Source organism: Oncorhynchus kisutch, unplaced genomic scaffold, assembly GCF_002021735.2.
Source record: "Oncorhynchus kisutch isolate 150728-3 unplaced genomic scaffold, Okis_V2 Okis07a-Okis12b_hom, whole genome shotgun sequence".
NCBI lineage: Eukaryota > Metazoa > Chordata > Actinopteri > Salmoniformes > Salmonidae > Oncorhynchus > Oncorhynchus kisutch.
Genome location: NW_022261984.1, coordinates 16801439 through 16825617, shown reverse-complemented (window position 1 = coordinate 16825617; position 24179 = coordinate 16801439). Strand labels below are relative to the sequence as shown.

Here is a 24179-nt window from a genome sequence, read left to right as displayed (position 1 = left end):
CCCTGCCCTTTCCAACTCCCTACAGATCCCCCAACACACACACCGACAGACGATCCGACCGGGACACGCACACCGACAGACGATCCGACCGGGACACACACACCGACAGACGATCCGACCGGGACACACACACCGACAGACGATCCGACCGGGACACACACAGCGACAGACGATCCGACCGGGAAACACACACCGACAGACGATCTGACCCCGACACACACACTGATAAACACCACGACACACACACTGATAAACACTCCGACAGACGATCCGACAGTGACACACACACCGACAGACAACCCGACCCCAACACACACACTGATAAACACCCCGACACACGCACTGATAAACACCTTGACACACACACCGACAGACGATCCGACCGTGATACACACACCGACAGACAACCCGACCCCAACACACACACTGATAAACACCTCAACACACACACTGATGAACACCCCAACACACACACTGATAAACACCCCGACACACACACCGACAGACGATCCGACCGTGACACACACACCGACAGACGATCCGACCGCGACACGCAGCCCCGACCCTCAGTCGACCCAGTAGTATTGGTACTAGTAGAATCACAGTATAGCCAGTTAGGACAGGACATAGTCACCATCCTGGAGTCAGCCAGGTACCCCTTCACAACAGAGATCACCCCGGGGAAGGGAGACCTGCCTCCTCTCACTGACCAGGTTAATATTATTATTATTATGGGGAAGGGAGACCTGTCTCCTCTCACTGACCAGGTTAATATTATTATTATTATGGGGAAGGGAGACCTGTCTCCTCTCACTGACCAGGTTAATATTATTATTATTATGGGGAAGGGAGACCTGCCTCACTGACCAGGTTAATATTATTATTATTATGGGGAAGGGAGACCTGCCTCCTCTCACTGACCAGGTTAATATTATTATTATTATGGGGAAGGGAGACCTGCCTCCTCTCACTGACCAGGTTAATATTATTATTATTATGGGGAAGGGAGACCTGCCTCCTCTCACTGACCAGGTTAATATTATTATTATTATGGGGAAGGGAGACCTGTCTCCTCTCACTGACCAGGTTAATATTATTATTATTATGGGGAAGGGAGACCTGCCTCCTCTCACTGACCAGGTTAATATTATTATTATTATGGGGAAGGGAGACCTGTCTCCTCTCACTGACCAGGTTAATATTATTATTATTATGGGGAAGGGAGACCTGCCTCCTCTCACTGACCAGGTTAATATTATTATTATTATGGGGAAGGGAGACCTGCCTCACTGACCAGGTTAATATTATTATTATTATGGGGAAGGGAGACCTGCCTCCTCTCACTGACCAGGTTAATATTATTATTATTATGGGGAAGGGAGACCTGCCTCCTCTCACTGACCAGGTTAATATTATTATTATTATGGGGAAGGGAGACCTGTCTCCTCTCACTGACCAGGTTAATATTATTATTATTATGGGGAAGGGAGACCTGCCTCACTGACCAGGTTAATATTATTATTATTATGGGGAAGGGAGACCTGCCTCCTCTCACTGACCAGGTTAATATTATTATTATTATGGGGAAGGGAGACCTGTCTCCTCTCACTGACCAGGTTAATATTATTATTATTATGGGGAAGGGAGACCTGCCTCCCCTCACTGACCAGGTTAATAGTATTATTATTATGGGGTAGGGAGACCTGTCTCCTCTCACTGACCAGGTTAATATTATTATTATTATGGGGAAGGGAGACCTGCCTCCTCTCACTGACCAGGTTAATATTATTATTATGGGGAAGGGAGACCTGTCTCCTCTCACTGACCAGGTTAATATTATTATTATTATGGGGAAGGGAGACCTGCCTCCTCTCACTGACAAGGTTAATATTATTATTATTATGGGGAAGGGAGACCTGTCTCCTCTCACTGACCAGGTTAATATTATTATTATTATGGGGAAGGGAGACCTGCCTCCCCTCACTGACCAGGTTAATAGTATTATTATTATGGGGTAGGGAGACCTGTCTCCTCTCACTGACCAGGTTAATATTATTATTATTATGGGGAAGGGAGACCTGCCTCCTCTCACTGACCAGGTTAATATTATTATTATTATGGGGAAGGGAGACCTGCCTCACTGACCAGGTTAATATTATTATTATTATGGGGAAGGGAGACCTGTCTCCTCTCACTGACCAGGTTAATATTATTATTATTATGGGGAAGGGAGACCTGCCTCCTCTCACTGACCAGGTTAATATTATTATTATTATAGGGAAGGGAGACCTGTCTCCTCTCACTGACCAGGTTAATATTATTATTATTATGGGGAAGGGAGACCTGCCTCACTGACCAGGTTAATATTATTATTATTATGGGGAAGGGAGACCTGTCTCCTCTCACTGACCAGGTTAATATTATTATTATTATGGGGAAGGGAGACCTGCCTCCTCTCACTGACCAGGTTAATATTATTATTATTATGGGGAAGGGAGACCTGTCTCCTCTCACTGACCAGGTTAATATTATTATTATTATGGGGAAGGGAGACCTGTCTCCTCTCACTGACCAGGTTAATATTATTATTATTATGGGGAAGGGAGACCTGTCTCCTCTCACTGACCAGGTTAATATTATTATTATTATGGGGAAGGGAGACCTGTCTCCTCTCACTGACCAGGTTAATATTATTATTATTATGGGGAAGGGAGACCTGCCTCACTGACCAGGTTAATATTATTATTATTATGGGGAAGGGAGACCTGTCTCCTCTCACTGACCAGGTTAATATTATTATTATTATGGGGAAGGGAGACCTGCCTCCTCTCACTGACCAGGTTAATATTATTATTATTATGGGGAAGGGAGACCTGTCTCCTCTCACTGACCAGGTTAATATTATTATTATTATGGGGTAGGGAGACCTGTCTCCTCTCACTGACCAGGTTAATATTATTATTATTATGGGGAAGGGAGACCTGTCTCACTGACCAGGTTAATATTATTATTATTATGGGGAAGGGAGACCTGCCTCACTGACCAGGTTAATATTATTATTATTATGGGGAAGGGAGACCTGCCTCACTGACCAGGTTAATATTATTATTATTATGGGGAAGGGAGACCTGTCTCCTCTCACTGACCAGGTTAATATTATTATTATTATGGGGAAGGGAGACCTGTCTCCTCTCACTGACCAGGTTAATATTATTATTATTATGGGGAAGGGAGACCTGCCTCACTGACCAGGTTAATATTATTATTATTATGGGGAAGGGAGACCTGTCTCACTGACCAGGTTAATATTATTATTATTATGGGGAAGGGAGACCTGTCTCACTGACCAGGTTAATATTATTATTATTATGGGGAAGGGAGACCTGCCTCCTCTCACTGACCAGGTTAATATTATTATTATTATGGGGAAGGGAGACCTGTCTCCTCTCACTGACCAGGTTAATATTATTATTATTATGGGGAAGGGAGACCTGTCTCCTCTCACTGACCAGGTTAATATTATTATTATTATGGGGAAGGGAGACCTGTCTCCTCTCACTGACCAGGTTAATATTATTATTATTATGGGGAAGGGAGACCTGCCTCCTCTCACTGACCAGGTTAATATTATTATTATTATGGGGAAGGGAGACCTGTCTCACTGACCAGGTTAATATTATTATTATTATGGGGAAGGGAGACCTGCCTCACTGACCAGGTTAATATTATTATTATTATGGGGAAGGGAGACGTGTCTCCTCTCACTGACCAGGTTAATATTATTATTATTATGGGGAAGGGAGACCTGCCTCCTCTCACTGACCATTTTAATATTATTATTATTATGGGGAAGGGAGACCTGCCTCCTCTCACTGACCAGGTTAATATTATTATTATTATGGGGAAGGGAGACCTGCCTCCTCTCACTGACCAGGTTAATATTATTATTATTATGGGGAAGGGAGACCTGCCTCCTCTCACTGACCAGGTTAATATTATTATTATTATGGGGAAGGGAGACCTGTCTCACTGACCAGGTTAATATTATTATTATTATGGGGAAGGGAGACCTGCCTCCTCTCACTGACCAGGTTAATATTATTATTATTATGGGGAAGGGAGACCTGCCTCCTCTCACTGACCAGGTTAATATTATTATTATTATGGGGTAGGGAGACCTGTCTCCTCTCACTGACCAGGTTAATATTATTATTATTATGGGGAAGGGAGACCTGCCTCCTCTCACTGACCAGGTTAATATTGTTATTATTATGGGGAAGGGAGACCTGTCTCACTGACCAGGTTAATATTATTATTATTATGGGGAAGGGAGACCTGTCTCCTCTCACTGACCAGGTTAATATTATTATTATTATGGGGAAGGGAGACCTGCCTCCTCTCACTGACCAGGTTAATATTATTATTATTATGGGGAAGGGAGACCTGTCTCCTCTCACTGACCAGGTTAATATTATTATTATTATGGGGAAGGGAGACCTGCCTCACTGACCAGGTTAATATTATTATTATTATGGGGAAGGGAGACCTGCCTCACTGACCAGGTTAATATTATTATTATTATGGGGAAGGGAGACCTGCCTCCTCTCACTGACCAGGTTAATATTGTTATTATTATGGGGAAGGGAGACCTGTCTCACTGACCAGGTTAATATTATTATTATTATGGGGAAGGGAGACCTGCCTCCTCTCACTGACCAGGTTAATATTATTATTATTATGGGGAAGGGAGACCTGCCTCCCCTCACTGACCAGGTTAATATTATTATTATTATGGGGTAGGGAGACCTGCCTCCTCTCACTGACCAGGTTAATATTATTATTATTATGGGGAAGGGAGACCTGCCTCCTCTCACTGACCAGGTTAATATTATTATTATTATGGGGAAGGGAGACCTGCCTCCTCTCACTGACCAGGTTAATATTATTATTATTATGGGGAAGGGAGACCTGCCTCCTCTCACTGACCAGGTTAATATTATTATTATTATGGGGAAGGGAGACCTGTCTCACTGACCAGGTTAATATTATTATTATTATGGGGAAGGGAGACCTGCCTCCTCTCACTGACCAGGTTAATATTATTATTATTATGGGGAAGGGAGACCTGCCTCCTCTCACTGACCAGGTTAATATTATTATTATTATGGGGAAGGGAGACCTGCCTCCTCTCACTGACCAGGTTAATATTATTATTATTATGGGGAAGGGAGACCTGCCTCACTGACCAGGTTAATATTATTATTATTATGGGGAAGGGAGACCTGCCTCCTCTCACTGACCAGGTTAATATTATTATTATTATGGGGAAGGGAGACCTGCCTCCTCTCACTGACCAGGTTAATATTATTATTATTATGGGGAAGGGAGACCTGCCTCACTGACCAGGTTAATATTATTATTATTATGGGGAAGGGAGACCTGCCTCCTCTCACTGACCAGGTTAATATTATTATTATTATGGGGAAGGGAGACCTGCCTCCTCTCACTGACCAGGTTAATATTATTATTATTATGGGGAAGGGAGACCTGCCTCCTCTCACTGACCAGGTTAATATTATTATTATTATGGGGAAGGGAGACCTGCCTCCTCTCACTGACCAGGTTAATATTATTATTATTATGGGGAAGGGAGACCTGCCTCACTGACCAGGTTAATATTATTATTATTATGGGGAAGGGAGACCTGCCTCCTCTCACTGACCAGGTTAATATTATTATTATTATGGGGAAGGGAGACCTGCCTCCTCTCACTGACCAGGTTAATATTATTATTATTATGGGGAAGGGAGACCTGTCTCCTCTCACTGACCAGGTTAATATTATTATTATTATGGGGAAGGGAGACCTGTCTCACTGACCAGGTTAATATTATTATTATTATGAGGAAGGGAGACCTGCCTCACTGACCAGGTTAATATTATTATTATTATGGGGAAGGGAGACCTGTCTCCTCTCACTGACCAGGTTAATATTATTATTATTATGGGGAAGGGAGACCTGCCTCACTGACCAGGTTAATATTATTATTATTATGGGGAAGGGAGACCTGTCTCACTGACCAGGTTAATATTATTATTATTATGGGGAAGGGAGACCTGTCTCCTCTCACTGACAAGGTTAATATTGTTGTTATGGGGAAGGGAGACCTGCCTCCTCTCACTGACCAGGTTAATATTATTATTATTATGGGGAAGGGAGACCTGTCTCCTCTCACTGACCAGGTTAATATTATTATTATTATGGGGAAGGGAGACCTGTCTCCTCTCACTGACAAGGTTAATATTGTTGTTATGGGGAAGGGAGACCTGCCTCCTCTCACTGACAAGGTTAATATTGTTGTTATTATGGGGAAGGGAGACCTGCCTCCTCTCACTGACCAGGTTAATATTATTATTATTATGGGGAAGGGAGACCTGTCTCCTCTCACTGACCAGGTTAATATTATTATTATTATGGGGAAGGGAGACCTGTCTCCTCTCACTGACCAGGTTAATATTATTATTATTATGGGGAAGGGAGACCTGCCTCACTGACCAGGTTAATATTATTATTATTATGGGGAAGGGAGACCTGCCTCACTGACCAGGTTAATATTGTTGTTATGGGGAAGGGAGACCTGTCAGTAGACTGCTGAACAGCTTCTACCCCCAAAACAGTAGACTGTTGAACAGCTTCTACCCCCGAAACAGTAGACTGCTGAACAGCTTCTACCCCCAAAACAGTAGACTGCTGAACAGCTTCTACCCCCAAAACAGTAGACTGCTGAACAGCTTCTACCCCCAAAACTGTAGACTGCTGAACAGCTCCTACCCCCAAAACAGTAGACTGCTGAACAGCTTCTACCCCCAAAACAGTAGACTGCTGAACAGCTTCTACCCCCGAAACAGTAGACTGCTGAACAGCTTCTACCCCCGAAACAGTAGACTGCTGAACAGCTTCTACCCCCAAATCAGAAGACTGCTGAACAGCTTCTACCCCCAAAAGTAGACTGCTGAACAGCTTCTACCCCCAAAACAGAAGCTACCGCACGTTGCCATGGTTACATCTAAAATCACAAAGGACCTGTAACACATCAAAAGCCAACCGCACGTTGCCGTGGTTACGTCACAACAGAAGGGTAACAAGCTGTTTGACGTTGTTCTCTTTTTTTCAAAGGGGCGTGGTCGCTACATCCTGGTCATCTACGAGAGTCTGTTGAAGTACGCCCACACTGACCCCTGGAACAGACAGCTGCTACACCAGGTACAGACACACTGACTCCTGGAACAGACAGCTGATACACCAGGAACAGACACACTGACCCCTGGAATAGACACACTGACCCCTGGAACAGACACACTGAACCCTGGAACAGATAGCCGATACACCAGGAACAGACACACTGACGCCTGGAACAGACACACTGACCCCTTGAACAGACAGCTGCTACACCAGGTACAGACACACTGACCCCTGGAACAGACAGTTGTTACTCCAGGTACAGACACACTGACCCCTGGAACAGACACACTGACCCCTGGAACAGACAGTTGTTACTCCAGGTACAGACACACTGACCACTGGAACAGACACACTGGCCCCTGGTACAGACACACTGACCCCAGGAACAGACACACTGACCCCTGGAACAGACAGACTGACCCCTGGAACAGACAGCTGCTACACCAGGTACAGACACACTGACCCCTGGAACAAACAGCTGTTACACCAGGTACAGACACACTGACCCCAGGTACAGACACACGGACCCCTGGAACAGACACACTGACCCCTGGAACAGACAGCTGTTACACCAGGTACAGACACACTGACCCCTGGTACAGACAGCTGATATACCAGGAACAGACACACTGACCCCTGGAATAGACAGCTGTTACACCAGGTACAGACACACTGACCCCTGGAACAGACACACTGACCCCTGGAACAGACACACTGACCCCTGGAACAGACAGCTGTTACACAAGGTACAGGCATACTGACCCCTGAAAAAGACAGCTGTTACACCAGGTACAGACACACTGACCCCTGGAAAAGACAGCTGTTACACCAGGTACAGACACACTGACCCCTGGAACAGACACACTGACCCCTGGAACAGACACACTGACCCCTGGAAAAGACACACTGACTCCTGGAACAGACACACTGACCCCTGGAACAGATGCACTGACCCCTGGAACAGACAGCTGATACACTAGGTACAGATACACTGACCCCTGGAACAGACACACTGACCCCTGGAACAGACAGCTGCTACACCAGGTACAGACACACTGACTCCTGGAACAGACATCTGTTACACCAGGTACAGAAACACTGACCCCTGGTACAGACACACTGACCCCTGGTACAGACACACTGACCCCAGGTACAGACGCACTGACCCCAGGAACAGACACACTGACCCCTGGAACAGACACACTGACCCCTGGAACAGACACACTGACCCCAGGTACAGCCAGCTGCTACACCAGGTACAGACACACTGACCCCTGGAACAGACAACTGTTACACCAGGTACAGACACACTGACCCCTGGAACAGACACACTGACCCCTGGAACAGACAGCTGTTACACCAGGAACATACACACTGACCCCTGGAACAGACACACTGACCCCTGGAACACACACACTGACCACTGGAACAGACAGCTGTTACACCAGGAACAGACACACTGACCCCTGGAACAGACACACTGACCCCTGGAACAGACACACTGACCCCTGGAACAGACACACTGACCCCTGGAACAGACAACTGTTACACCAGGTACAGACACACTGACCCCTGGAACAGACACACTGACCCCTGGAACAGACAGCTGTTACACCAGGTACAGACACACTGACCCCTGGAACACACACACTGACCCCTGGAACAGACACACTGACCCCTGGAACAGACAGCTGTTACTCCAGGTACAGACACACTGACCCCTGGAACACACACACTGACCACTGGAACAGACAGCTGTTACACCAGGAACAGACACACTGACCCCTGGAACAGACACACTGACCCCTGGAACAGACACACTGACCCCTGGAACAGACAGCTGATACACCAGGAACAGACACACTGACCCCTGGAACAGACACACTGACCCCTGGAACAGACAGCTGTTACACCAGGTACATACACACTGACCCCTGGAACAGATACACTGACCCCTGGAACAGACACACTGACCCCTGGAACACACACACTGACCCCTGGTACAGACAGCTGATATACCAGGAACATTAACTAACATTAACTAACATTAGTCTGGTTGTCAGCTAACATTAACTAGCATTAACTAACATTAACTAGCGTTAACTAACATTAACTAACGTTCGTCTGGTTGTCAGCTAACATTCACTAACATTAACTAACGTTCGTCTGGTTGTCAGCTAACATTAACTAACTTTCGTCTGGTTGTCAGCTAACATTAACTAACGTTCGTCTGGTTGTCAGCTAACATTAACTAACGTTCGTCTGGTTGTCAGCTAACATTAACTAACATTAACTAACATTAACTAACGTTCGTCTGGTTGTCAGCTAACATTAACTAACATTAACTAACATTAACTAACGTTCGTCTGGTTGTCAGCTAACATTAACTAACATTAACTAACATTAACTAACGTTCGTCTGGTTGTCAGCTAACATTAACTAACATTCGTCTGGTTGTCAGCTAACATTAACTAACGTTCGTCTGGTTGTCAGCTAACATTAACTAACGTTCGTCTGGTTGTCAGCTGCCTCTTTCCAAATGTTGTCCCTTGTTGTCCCCCAGTACTGTCTCCGTTATCGAGTCGGCATCATCACCTTCCACAGAGCCAATCAGAACTCTCCGCCCCTGCTGAATCTCCGGGGTCTTCCCCTGCTGCTACGGACCAATCAGGCGCTCCGAGACGCCTCTGTGATGTCACGTTCGCCCCTCCTCCACCTGACGCGGGCTGAGACGGACCGTGGACCACTCCCTGGTGATGACTGGACCACATTCTCCTCCAACCACTCCTCCTACCAGGCTGTTGTCCAGGCACGGCCCAGGGAGGGAGGCCCCGGAGTGGGCAGCGGAGATAATCCAGTCCCTGGTTTCAGTCGGGGCCTACGGGCTACGGTGGTGTTGGATGCGGGGCTTTTTGACGGTGTTCAGAGGGTCATCTTTGGACACGGCCTGGGCTACTGGCTACACAGGCTCCTACTGGTGGACGCTATCACTTACCTCACGGACAGGAAGTTGTCGTTGGGGCTAGAGCGTCACATCCTGGTGGATATAGACGACATCTTTGTTGGGAAGGAAGGAACACGCATGAACACCAAGGATGTTAAGGTAGGAGGAAACAGGGGGGGGGGGGGCTCCATGAACACCAAGGATGTTAAGGTAGGAGGAAACAGGGGGGGGCTCCATGAACACCAAGGATGTTAAGGTAGGAGGAAACAGTGGGGGGGGCTCCATGAACACCAAGGATGTTAAGGTAGGAGGAAACAGTGGGGGGGGCTCCATGAACACTAAGGATGTTAAGGTAGGAGGAAACAGGGGGGGGGGCTCCATGAACACCAAGGATGTTAAGGTAGGAGGAAACAGGAGGGGGGAGGGCTCCATGAACACCAAGGATGTTAAGGTAGGAGGAAACAGGGGGGGGGGGGGGCTCCATGAACACCAAGGATGTTAAGGTAGGAGGAAACAGTGGGGGGGGGGCTCCATGAACACCAAGGATGTTAAGGTAGGAGGAAACAGGGGGGGGGGGCTCCATGAACACCAAGGATGTTAAGGTAGGAGGAAACAGTGGGGGGGGGGGGGGCTCCATGAACACCAAGGATGTTAAGGTAGGAGGAAACAGGAGGGGGGGTCCAAACGGTGCAGTGTGTCTGAGATTAGACCAGGGCCTTTTGTTTGGCTCACTGCAGTGTGTATTAGTGTGTGTGACAGGGGAGAGGTGTGTGTGTGTGTGTGTGTGTGTGTGTGTGTGTGTGTGTGTGTGTGTGTGTGTGTGTGTGTGTGTGTGTGTGTGTGTGTGTGTGTGTGTGTGTGTGTGTGTGTGTGTGTGTGTGTGTGTGTGTGTGTGTGTGTGTGTGTGTGTGACAGGGGAGAGGTGTGTGTGTGTGCGACAGGGGAGAGGTGTGTTGCTCTGCAGTGTGTCTGAGATTAGACCAGGGCCTTTTGCTTGGCTAACTGCATTGATTCTGACACCACACAGCCTGCACTCTGGGGAGAAAGGTGTGTGTGTGTGTGTGTGTGTGTGTGTGTGTGCTTTGTGTGTTTGCTTAGCTCTGTAGATTAGAATGTCACTACCTGTCAGTGTTTGACATTTTTCCTATAATGCATCAGAAATATGACCTGAACATCTAGGACCTTGGAGAGGGGGGGGTGGAGAGGAGGTGAGGGAGGGAGGGGGGAACAGACACAGAGAGAGGAGGGGAGGGGGACAGATACAGAGAGAGAAGGAGAGATTATACTAGCCTGCCCAACACCTCAGACAGAGGGAGAAGAAGGAGAGAAGGAGAGAAGGTAGAGAGAGTTAGAGGGGACAGGAAAGAAAGGAGATGGGGAAAGGGGGAATGTCTGAAAAGGGTAGAGATTGAAAGAGATACAGAAAGAGAGAGAGAGAGATGAGGACAGATGGAGAGAGAAAGAGAGACAGACTGAGAGATAGAGAGAGAGATGGGGATAGATGGAGAGAGGAGAGAGAGACTGAGAGAAAGAGAGAGAGATGGGGATAGATGGAGAGAGGAGAGACAGACTGAGAGAAAGAGAGAGAGATGGGGATAGATGGAGAGAGGAGAGACAGACTGAGAGATAGAGAGAGAGATGGGGATAGATGGAGAGAGGAGAGACAGACTGAGAGAAACAGAGAGAGAGACGGGGATAGATGGAGAGAGGAGAGACAGACTGAGAGAAAGAGAGAGAGATGGGGATAGATGGAGAGAGGAGAGAAAGGGGAGGAGAGAAAGAGAGAGAGATGGGGATAGATGGAGACAGACTGAGAGAAAGAGACAAGAGACGGGGATAGATGGAGAGAGGAGAGACAGACTGAGAGAAAGAGACAAGAGACGGGGATAGATGTAGAGAGGAGAGACAGACTAAGAGAAAGAGAGCGAGATGGGGATAGATGGAGAGAGGAGAGACAGACTGAGAGAAAGAGACAAGAGACGGGGATAGATGGAGAGAGGAGAGACAGACTGAGAGATAGAGAGAGAGACGGGGATAGATGGAGAGAGGAGAGACAGACTGAGAGATAGAGAGAGAGATGGGGATAGATGGAGAGAGGAGAGAGAGACTGAGAGAAAGAGAGAGAGATGGGGATAGATGGAGAGAGGAGAGACAGACTGAGAGAAAGAGAGAGAGATGGGGATAGATGGAGAGAGGAGAGACAGACTGAGAGAGAGAAAGAGAGAGAGACGGGGATAGATGGAGAGAGGAGAGACAGACTGAGAGAAACAGAGAGAGATGGGGATAGATGGAGAGAGGAGAGACAGACTGAGAGAAAGAGAGAGAGACAGGGATAGATGGAGAGAGGAGAGACAGACTGAGAGAAAGAGAGAGAGATGGGGATAGATGGAGAGAGGAGAGACAGACTGAGAGAAAGAGAGAGAGACGGGGATAGATGGAGAGAGGAGAGACAGACTGAGAGAAAGAGACAAGAGACGGGGATAGATGGAGAGAGGAGAGACAGACTGAGAGAAAGAGACAAGAGGCGGGGATAGATGGAGAGAGGAGAGACAGACTGAGAGAAAGAGACAAGAGGCGGGGATAGATGGAGAGAGGAGAGACAGACTGAGAGAAAGAGAGAGAGATGGGGATAGATGGAGAGGAGAGACAGACTGAGAGAAAGAGACAAGAGACGGGGATAGATGGAGAGAGGAGAGACAGACTGAGAGAAAGAGACAAGAGACGGGGATAGATGGAGAGAGGAGAGACAGACTGAGAGAAAGAGAGAGAGATGGGGATAGATGGAGAGAGGAGAGACAGACTGAGAGAAAGAGACAAGAGACGGGGATAGATGGAGAGAGGAGAGACAGACTGAGAGAAAGAGATAGAGACGGGGATAGATGGAGAGAGGAGAGACAGACTGAGAGAAAGAGACAAGAGACGGGGATAGATGGAGAGAGGAGAGACAGACTGAGAGAAAGAGACAAGAGACGGGGATAGATGGAGAGAGGAGAGACAGACTGAGAGAAAGAGACAAGAGACGGGGATAGATGGAGAGAGGAGAGACAGACTGAGAGAAAGAGACAAGAGACGGGTATAGATGGAGAGAGGAGAGACAGACTGAGAGAAAGAGACAAGAGACGGGGATAGATGGAGAGAGGAGAGACAGACTGAGAGAAAGAGACAAGAGACGGGGATAGATGGAGAGAGGAGAGACAGACTGAGAGAATGAGAGAGAGACGGGGATAGATGGAGAGAGGAGAGACAGACTGAGAGAAAGAGACAAGAGACGGGGATAGATGGAGAGAGGAGAGACAGACTGAGAGAATGAGAGAGAGACGGGGATAGATGGAGAGAGGAGAGACAGACTGAGAGAAAGAGAGAGAGATGGGGATAGATGGAGAGAGGAGAGACAGACTGAGAGAATGAGAGAGAGACGGGGATAGATGGAGAGAGGAGAGACAGACTGAGAGAAAGAGAGAGAGATGGGGATAGATGGAGAGAGGAGAGACAGACTGAGAGAAAGAGAGAGAGAGAGAGAGAGAGAGAGAGAGGGGAGAGAGAGAGAGAGAGGGGAGAGAGAGAGAGAGAGAGAGATGAGAGACAGACTGAGAGAAAGAGAGAGAGATGGGGATAGATGGAGAGAGGAGAGACAGACTGAGAGAAAGAGAGAGAGATGGGGATAGATGGAGAGAGGAGAGACAGACTGAGAGAAAGAGACAAGAGACGGGGATAGATGGAGAGAGGAGAGACAGACTGAGAGAAAGAGAGAGAGATGGGGATAGATGGAGAGAGGAGAGACAGACTGAGAGAAAGAGAGAGAGATGGGGATAGATGGAGAGAGGAGAGACAGACTGAGAAAAAGAGAGAGAGATGGGGATAGATGGAGAGAGGAGAGACAGACTGAGAGAAAGAGATAGAGACGGGGATAGATGGAGAGAGGAGAGACAGACTGAGAGAAAGGACATGTACTAGTCTGTGGTGACCTAAATGCCAGAACCGGACAAGAACCTGACACCCTCAGCACACAGGGGGACAAACACCTGCCTGGAGGTGACAGCATTCCCTCCCCCATATGCCCCCCTAGGCACAACTATGACAACATAACCAACAAAAACGGGTCACAACTCCTGCAGCTCTGTCGCACGCTGGGTATGTACATAGTCAACGGTAGGCTTCGAGGGGACTCCTATGGTAGGTACACCTATAGCTCATCTCTTGGCAGTAGTACTGTAGACTACTTTATCACTGACCTCAACCCAGAGTCTCTCAGAGCGTTCACAGTCAGCCCACTGACACCCCTATCAGACCACAGCAAAATCACAGTCTACTTAAACAGAGCAATACTCAATCATGAGGCATCAAAGCCAAAGGAACTGAGTAACATTAAGAAATGCTATAGATGGAAGGAATGCAGTTTGGAAACCTACCAAAAAACAATTAGGCAACAACAAATTCAATCCCTCTTAGACAATTTCCTGGGTAAAACGTTCCACTGTAATAGTGAAGGTGTAAACTTGGCAGTAGAAAATCTTAACAGTATATTTGACCTCTCAGCTTCCCTATCAAATCTAAAAATCTCAAATAGAAAACCGAAGAAAATTAACAATAATGACAAATGGTTTGATGAAGAATGCAAAAATCTAAGAAAGAAATTGAGAAACCTGTCCAACCAAAAACATAGAGACCCGGAAAACCTGAGTCTACGCCTTCACTATGGTGAATCACTAAAACAATACAGAAATACACTACGGAAAAAGAAGGAACAGCATGTCAGAAATCAGCTCAATGCAATTGAAGAATCCATAGACTCTAACCACTTCTGGGAAAATTGGAAAACACTAAACAAACAACAACACGAAGAATTATCTATCCAAAATGGAGATGTATGGGTAAACCACTTCTCCAATCTTTTTGGCTCTATAACAAATAATAAAGAGCAAAAACATATACATGATCAAACACAGATCTTAGAATCAACTATTAAAGACCAGAACCCACTGGATTCCAGAACCCACTGGATTCCAGAACCCACTGGATTCCAGAACCCACTGGATTCTCCAATTACATTGAAAGAGTTACAGGACAAAATAAAAACCCTCCAACCCAAAAAGGCCTGTGGTGTTGATGGTATCCTCAATGAAATGATCAAATATACAGACAACAAATTCCAATTGGCTATACTAAAACTCTTTAACATCATACTTAGCTCTGGCATCTTCCCCAATATTTGGAACCAAGGACTGATCACCCCAATCCACAAAAGTGGAGACAAATTTGACCCCAATAACTACCGTGGAATATGTGTCAACAGTAACCTTGGGAAAATCCTCTGCATTATTATTAACAGCAGACTCGTACATTTCCTCAATGAAAACAATGTACTGAGCAAATGTCAAATTGGCTTTTTACCAAATTACCGTACAACAGACCATGTATTCACCCTGCACACCCTAATTGACAATCAAACCTACCAAAACAAAGGCAAAGTCTTCTCATGCTTTGTTGATTTCAAAAAAGCCTTCGACTCAATTTGGCATGAGGGTCTGCTATACAAACTGATGGAAAGTGGTGTTGGGGGTAAAACATACAACATTATAAAATCCATGTACACAAACAACAAGTGTGCGGTTAAAATTGGCAAAAAACACACACATTTCTTCACACAGGGTCGTGGGGTTAGACAGGGATGCAGCTTAAGCCCCACCCTCTTCAACATATATATCAACGAATTGGCGAGGGCACTAGAAAAGTCTGCAGCACCCGGCCTCCCCCTGCTAGAATCCGAAGTCAAATGTCTGCTGTTTGCTGATGATCTGGTGCTTCTGTCACCAACCAAGGAGGGCCTACAGCAGCACCTAGATCTTATGCACAGATTCTGTCAGACCTGGGCCCTGACAGTAAATCTCAGTAAGACCAAAATAATGGTGTTCCAAAAAAGGTCCAGTCACCAGGACCACAAATACAAATTCCATCTAGACACTGTTGCCCTAGAGCACACAAAAAACTATACATACCTTGGCCTAAACATCAGCACCACAGGTAACTTCCACAAAGCTGTGAACGATCTGAGAGACAAGGCAAGAAGGGCATTCTATGCCATCAAAAGAAACATATATTTCAACATACCAATTAGGATCTGGCTAAAAATACTTGAATCAGTCATAGAGCCCATTGCCCTTTATGGTTGTGAGGTCTGGGGTCCGCTCACCAACCAAGACTTCACAAAATGGGACAAACACCAAATTGAGACTCTGCACGCAGAATTCTGCAAAAATATCCTCCGTGTACAACGTAGAACACCAAATAATGCATGCAGAGCAGAATTAGGCCGATACCCACTAATTATCAAAATCCAGAAAAGAGCTGTTAAATTCTACAACCACCTAAAAGGAAGCGATTCACAAACCTTCCATAACAAAGCCATCACCTACAGAGAGATGAACCTGGAGAAGAGTCCCCTAAGCAAGCTGGTCCTGGGGCTCTGTTCACAAACACAAACACACACTACAGAGCCCCACGACAGCAGCACAATTAGACCCAACCAAATCATGAGAAAACAAAAAGATAACTACTTAACACATTGGAAAGAATTAACAAAAAAACAGTGCAAACTAGAATGCTATTTGGCCCTACACAGAGAGTACACAGCGGCAGAATACCTGACCACTGTGACTGACCCAAAATTAAGGAAAGCCTTGACTATGTACAGACTCAGTGAGCATAGCCTTGCTATTGAGAAAGGCCGCCGTAGGCAGACTTGGCTCTCAAGAGAAGACAGGCTATGTGCTCACTGCCCACAAAATGAGGTGGAAACTGAGCTGCACTTCCTAACCTCCTGCCCAATGTATGACCATATTAGAGAGACATATTTCCCTCAGATTACACAGATCCACAAAGAATTCGAAAACAAATCCAATTTTGAAAAACTCCCATATCTACTGGGTGAAATTCCACAGTGTGCCATCACAGCAGCAAGATTTGTGACCTGTTGCCACGAGAAAAGGGCAACCAGTGAAGAACAAACACCATTGTAAATACAACCCATATTTATGCTTATTTATTTTATCTTGTGTCCTTTAGCCATTTGTACATTGTTAGAACACTGTATATATATACAATATGACATTTGTAATGTCTTTACTGTTTTGAAACTTCTGTATGTGTAATGTTTACTGTTCATTTTTGTTGTTTTTCACTTTATATATTCACTTTGTATGTTGTCTACCTCACTTGCTTTGGCAATGTTAACACATGTTTCCCATGCCAATAAAGCCCTTGAATTGAATTGAATTGAATTGAAAGAGACAAGAGACGGGGATAGATGGAGAGAGGAGAGACAGACTGAGAGACGGGGATAGATGGAGAGAGGAGAGACAGACTGAGAGACGGGGATAGATGGAGAGAGGAGAGACAGACTGAGAAAAAGAGACAAGAGACGGGGATAGATGGAGAGAGGAGAGACAGACTGAGAGAAAGAGACAAGAGATGGGGATAGATGGAGAGAGGAGAGACAGACTGAGAGAAAGAGAATGATACAGCCATTCATTCCTGATGTATCAGCCTTCCTTTAAAATAAAACAGTTGTCTTCAGAGAGATTGAGAGAAGTATGGAAGTAGAGGGGGAGGAGAAATATGGGGGAGAGGGAAATGGAATGAGAGGGGAAGGAGAATGAGAGAGATGGAGGAAGAGAGAAGAGAGAGGGGGGAGAGAGAGAAGAGAGGGAAGAGGAGGGAAGGGGAAAGAGAGAGGAGAGAAAGGGGAAGAGAGAGAGGAGAAGAAAGGGGGGAGAGAGAAGAGAGGAGAGAGGAGGGAAGGGGAAAGAGAGAGGAGAGAAAGGAGAGAGGGGGAGAGAGAGAAGAGAGGGGAGAGGAGGCAAGGGGAAAGAGAGAGGAGAGAAAGGGAAGGGGAGAGAAGAGAAGAGGGGGGAATGAGAGAGATGAGAGAGGAGAGGAGAGGGGAGAGGAGGGAAGGGGAAAGAGAGAGGAGAGAAAGGAAAAAGAGAGAGGAGAGAGAGGGGAGAGGAGAGGAGGGAAGGGGAAAGAGAGAGGAGAGAAAGGGGAAAGAGAGAGGAGAGAGGAGGGAAGGGGAAAGAGAGAGGAGAGAAAGGAGAGAGGAGAGAGATGAGAAAGAGGAGAGAGATGAGAGAGAGGGGAGAGGAGAGGAGGGAAGGGGAAAGAGATAGGAGAAAAAGGGGAAAGAGAGAGGACACCCAAATCTAACTGCCTGATATTCTTTTTTTATTATTTCAAATGTAACCTTTATTTAACTATGCATATTATTGGTATCATTTGAAAGGAAACACTTTGAAGTTTGTGGAAATGTAAAATGAATGTAGGAGAATGTAACACATGAGATCTAACACACTCAGACATTTAGAACACCCAGACATTTAGAACACCCAGACATTTAGAACATCCAGACATTTAGAACACCCAGACATTTAGAACAGCCAGACATTTAGAACACCCAGACATTTAGAACACCGAGACATTTAGAACACTCAAACATTTAGAACACCCGGACATTTAGAACACCCGGACATATAGAACACCCGGACATTTAGAACACTCATGACATTTAGAACACTTAGACATTTAGAACACTCAGACATTTAGAACACTCAGAACATTTAGAAGAGATCATATAACAAATCTAACAAAACTCTCTCTCTCTTTCTCCAGGCCCTCCTGGACACCCAGAACCAGCTGAGATCTCAAATCACCAACTTCACCTTTAATCTGGGCTTCTCTGGAAAGTTCTACCATACAGGTACAGTACAATGTTACAATGTTCATATTAAGGACAGTAATTATATAGAGACAGTAACCAGTCATATAACTACTGACAGAACCAGTCATATAACTACTGTCAGAACCAGTCATATAACTACTGTCAGAACCAGTCACATAACTACTGACAGAACCAGTCATATAACTACTGACAGAACCAGTCATATAACTACTGTCAGAACCTGTCAGAACCAGTCAGAACCAGTTATATAACTACTGTCAGAACCAGTCATATAACTACTGACAGAACCAGTCAGAACTACTGTGTGTGTGTGTGTGTGTGTGTGTGTGTGTGTGTGTGTGTGTGTGTGTGTGTGTGTGTGTGTGTGTGTGTGTGTGTGTGTGTGTGTCTGAGTGGTTTCCAGGTACAGATGAAGAGGATGAGGGGGATGATGTGCTGCTCGGTTCTGTATCAGAGTTCTGGTGGTTCCCTCACATGTACAGCCACATGCAGCCACACCTCTTCAACAACCTCACCTCTCTGCTGGAGCAGATGGTCCTTAACAAGGACTTCGCTCTGGTGAGACACACACACACACACATAAATTATTAGTGGTAATCAGACTTTAACAGCTTTTTATTGTCATTTTCCAACAGAATAAAACTCATTAAAATCCACGGTGATGTGATTCTCCCTCTCTCTGTCTCTCGCTCTCTCTCTCTCTGTCTCTCTATCTCTCGATCTCTCTGTCTTTCTCTCTGTCTCTCTCTCTCTATGTGTGTCTCTCTCAATTCAATTTAAGGTCTTTATTCTCATGGGAAACATATGTTAACATTGCCAAAGCAAGTGAAATAGACAATAATCAAAAGTGAAATAAACAATATAAAATGAACAGTAAACATTACACTCACAGAAATAAATAAAATAAATATCATATTTATGTATATTTACAGTGTTGTAATGATAAGCTTGTCTTCTCTTGAGAGCCAGGTCTGCCTACGGCGACCTTTCTCAATAGCAAGGCTATGCTCACTGAGTCTGTACATTGTCAAACCTTTCCTTAAGTTTGGGTCAAAATATAATTATTCTAGTTTGCTCTGTTTTTTTGTTAATACTTTCCAACATGTCAAGTAATTATCTAATTGTGTTGCTGTCCTGGGGCTCTGCGGGGTGTGTTTGTGAAAAGAGCCTGAGTGGTCTAAATGTGGAGTGTTCTAAATGTTCTGAGTGTTCCAAATGTTCTGAGTGTTCTAAATGTGTGAGTGTTCTAAATGTGTGAGTGTTCTAAATGTCCGGTGTGCTTAGGGGACTCTTCTCCAGGTTCATCTCTCTGTAGGTGATGGCTTTGTTTTGGAAGGTTTGGGAATCACTTCATTTTAGGTGGTTGTGGAATTTTACGGCTCTTTTCTGGATTTTGATCATTAGTGGGTATCAGCCTAATTCTGCTCTGCATGCATTATTTGGTGTTCTACGTTGTACACGGAGGATATTTTTGCAGAATTCTACATGCAGAGTCTCAATTTGGTGTTTGTCCCATTTAGTGAAGTCTTGGTTGGTGAGCGGACTCCAGACCTCACAACCATAAAGGGCAATGGGTTCTATAACTGATTCAAGTATTTTTAGCCAGATCCTAATTGGCATGTCAACTTTTATGTTCCTTTTGATGGCATAGAAGGCCCTTCTTGCCTCGTCTCTCAGATCGTTCACAGCTTTGTGGAAGTTACCTGTGGAGTTGATGTTTAGGCTGAGGTATGTATAGTTGTTTGTGTGCTCTAGGGCAACAGTGTCTAGATGGAATTTGTATTTGTGGTCCTGGACCTTTTTTGGAACACCATTATTTTTGGTCTTACTGAGATTTACTGTCAGGGCCCAGGTCTGTCAGGGCCCAGGTCTGTCAGGGCCCAGGTCTGTCAGGGCCCAGGTCTGTCAGGTCCCAGGTCTGTCAGGGCCCAGGTCTGTCAGGTCCCAGGTCTGTCAGGTCCCAGGTCTGTCAGGGCCCAGGTCTGTCAGGGCCCAGGTCTGTCAGGTCCCAGGTCCCAGGTCTGTCAGAATATGTGCAGAAGATCTAGGTGCTGCTGTAGGCCCTCCTTGGTTGGGGACTCCTTGAAGCATCTGTCACGACTTCCTCGGGCGGCGATCGACGTCACCGGCTTTCTAGCCATCGCCGCTCCATTTTCATATCCATTTGTTGTGTCTTGTTCCCTGGTTTTCATCCATCTGTATTTATCCATTTGTTGTGTCTTGTTCCCTGCCTGGTTTTCATCCATCTGTATTTATCCATTTGTTGTGTCTTGTTCCCTGCCTGGTTTTCATCCATCTGTATTTATGTATTTATTCCTCTGTTCCCCATCATGTGTTATGTCTATTGGTGTTTTTGTTCCGCACATTTGTTCCGTGTTTTGGGCACTTTGTTTAGTTTTTTTGATATTTTAAAGGAATAAACTACCTGTTCACAACACTCTCAACTTCACCTTCCAGGGTGGGTTAGGGTTAGGGTTAGCCTAACCCACCTCCAGTACACATCAGGCACCATCAGCAAATGGTAGACATTTGACTTCACCTCCACATCAAGCACCATCAGCAAATGGTAGACATTTGACTTCACCTCCACATCGTGCTTCTACACCTGCATTGCTTGCTGTTTGGGGTTTTAGGCTGGGTTTCTGTACAGCACTTTGAGATATCAGCTGATGTACGAAGGGCTATATAAATAAATTTGATTTGATTTGATTTGATCAAGCACCATCAGCAAATGGTAGACATTTGACTTCAGATTCTTGTAGGGTGAGGACGGGTGCTGCAGACTGTTCTAGTGCCCTAGAGCAAATTAGTTGACATATGTTTAAAGAGGGTGGGGCTTAAGCTGCATCCCTGTCTCACCCCCTGGCCATGTGGAAAGAAATGTGCATGTTTTTTTGCCAATTGCACAATTGTTGTTTGTGTACATGTATGGATGTCATAATGTCGTATGTTTTACCCCCCAACACAACTTTCCATCAATTTGTATAGCAGACCCTCGTGCCAGATTGAGTCGAAAGCTTTTTAAAAATCAACAAAGAGAAGACTTTTCCTTTGTTTTGGTTTGTTTGTTTCTCATTTAGGGTGTGCAGGGTGAATACGTGGTCTGTTGTGCAGCAATTTGGTAAAAAGCCAATTTGACATTTGCTCAGTACATTGTTTTCACTGAGGAAATACACAAGTCTGCTGTTAATGATAATGCAGAGGATTTTCCCAAGGTTGCTGTTGACTCATATCCCATGGTAGTTATCGGGGTCAAATTTGTCTCCACTTTTGTGGATTGAGGTGACCAGTCTTTGGTTCCAAATATTGGGGAAGATGCCAGAGCTGAGGATGATGTTAAAAAGTTTAAGTTGAGTTTAAGTACAAGTTTAGCCAATTAGAATTTGTGATCTGTATATTTTATTATTTCATTTAGGATACCATCAACACCACAGGCCAAGGTAATTGGAGAATCCAGTGGGTTCTGGAATCCAGTGGGGTCTGGAATCCAGTGGGTTCTGGAATCCAGTGGGTTCTGGTCTTTAATAGTTGATTCTAAGATCTGTATGTGATCATGTATATGTTTTTGCTGTTTGTTCTTTGTTCTTTGTTATAGAGACAAAAAGATTGGAGAAGTGGTTTACCCAGACATCTCCATTTTGGATAGATAATTCTTTGTGTCGTTGTTTGTTTATTGTTTTCTGTTGCACCCCACCATTCCCGAGTCTTGTTCATCTCTCTCTCTCTCTCTAAGTCTCTCTCTCTCTCCCCCCTGTAGGATCATGGTTATCCAGTAGACCAGGGTTATGCTGTTGCACCCCACCATTCCCGAGCCTTGTTCATCTCTCTCTCTCTCTCCCTATGTCTCTCTCTCCCCCCTGTAGGATCATGGTATTCCAGTAGACCAGGGTTATGCTGTTGCACCCCACCATTCCCGAGTCTTGTTCATCTCTCTCTCTCTCTCCCTATGTCTCCCCCTCCCCTGTAGGATCATGGTATTCCAGTAGACCAGGGTTATGCTGTTGCACCCCACCATTCCCGAGCCTTGTTCATCTCTCTCTCTCTCTCCCTATGTCTCCCCCTCCCCTGTAGGATCATGGTATTCCAGTAGACCAGGGTTATGCTGTTGCACCCCACCATTCCCGAGTCTTGTTCATCTCTCTCTCTATGTCTCTCTCTCTCCCCCCTGTAGGATCATGGTATTCCAGTAGACCAGGGTTATGCTGTTGCACCCCACCATTCCCGAGTCTTGTTCATCTCTCTCTCTCTCTCTCTATGTCTCTCTCTCTCTCCCCCCTGTAGGATCATGGTTATGCTGTTGCACCCCACCATTCCCGAGCCTTGTTCATCTCTCTCTCTCTCTCCCTATGTCTCTCTCTCCCCCCTGTAGGATCATGGTATTCCAGTAGACCAGGGTTATGCTGTTGCACCCCACCATTCCCGAGTCTTGTTCATCTCTCTCTCTCTCTCTATGTCTCTCTCTATGTCTCTCTCTCTCTCTATGTCTCTCTCTCTCCCCCCTGTAGGATCATGGTATTCCAGTAGACCAGGGTTATGCTGTTGCACCCCACCATTCCCGAGTCTTGTTCATCTCTCTCTCTCTATGTCTCTCTCTCTCTCCCCCCTGTAGGATCATGGTATTCCAGTAGACCAGGGTTATGCTGTTGCTCCCCACCATTCCCGAGTCTTGTTCCTCTCTCTCTCTCTCTCTCTCTATGTCACTCTCTCCCCCCTGTAGGATCATGGTATTCCAGTAGACCAGGGTTATGCTGTTGCACCCCACCATTCCCGAGTCTTGTTCATCTCTCTCTCTCTCTCTCTATGTCTCTCTCTCTCTCCCCCCTGTAGGATCATGGTTATGCTGTTGCACCCCACCATTCCCGAGCCTTGTTCATCTCTCTCTCTCTCCCTATGTCTCTCTCTCCCCCCTGTAGGATCATGGTATTCCAGTAGACCAGGGTTATGCTGTTGCACCCCACCATTCCCGAGTCTTGTTCATCTCTCTCTCTCTCTCTATGTCTCTCTCTATGTCTCTCTCTCTCTCTATGTCTCTCTCTCTCCCCCCTGTAGGATCATGGTATTCCAGTAGACCAGGGTTATGCTGTTGCACCCCACCATTCCCGAGTCTTGTTCATCTCTCTCTCTCTATGTCTCTCTCTCTCTCCCCCCTGTAGGATCATGGTATTCCAGTAGACCAGGGTTATGCTGTTGCTCCCCACCATTCCCGAGTCTTGTTCCTCTCTCTCTCTCTCTCTCTCTATGTCACTCTCTCCCCCCTGT

The 24179-nt window shown here is 45.8% G+C and overlaps 1 protein-coding gene across 1 annotated transcript in view; it reads left to right on the top strand.

The window, feature by feature from the left end:
* Positions 1–24179, top strand: part of LOC109886058 (bifunctional heparan sulfate N-deacetylase/N-sulfotransferase 4-like) — a 62529-nt gene that overhangs the window by 391 nt on the left and 37959 nt on the right. Inside the window, 6 exon segments of the mRNA XM_031814613.1 lie at positions 1–284; positions 456–713; positions 7177–7263; positions 9806–10345; positions 18851–18938; positions 19324–19478. The exon segment at positions 1–284 is cut by the window's left edge and continues 391 nt beyond it. Coding sequence (XP_031670473.1) covers positions 1–284; positions 456–713; positions 7177–7263; positions 9806–10345; positions 18851–18938; positions 19324–19478 — 1412 coding nt within the window.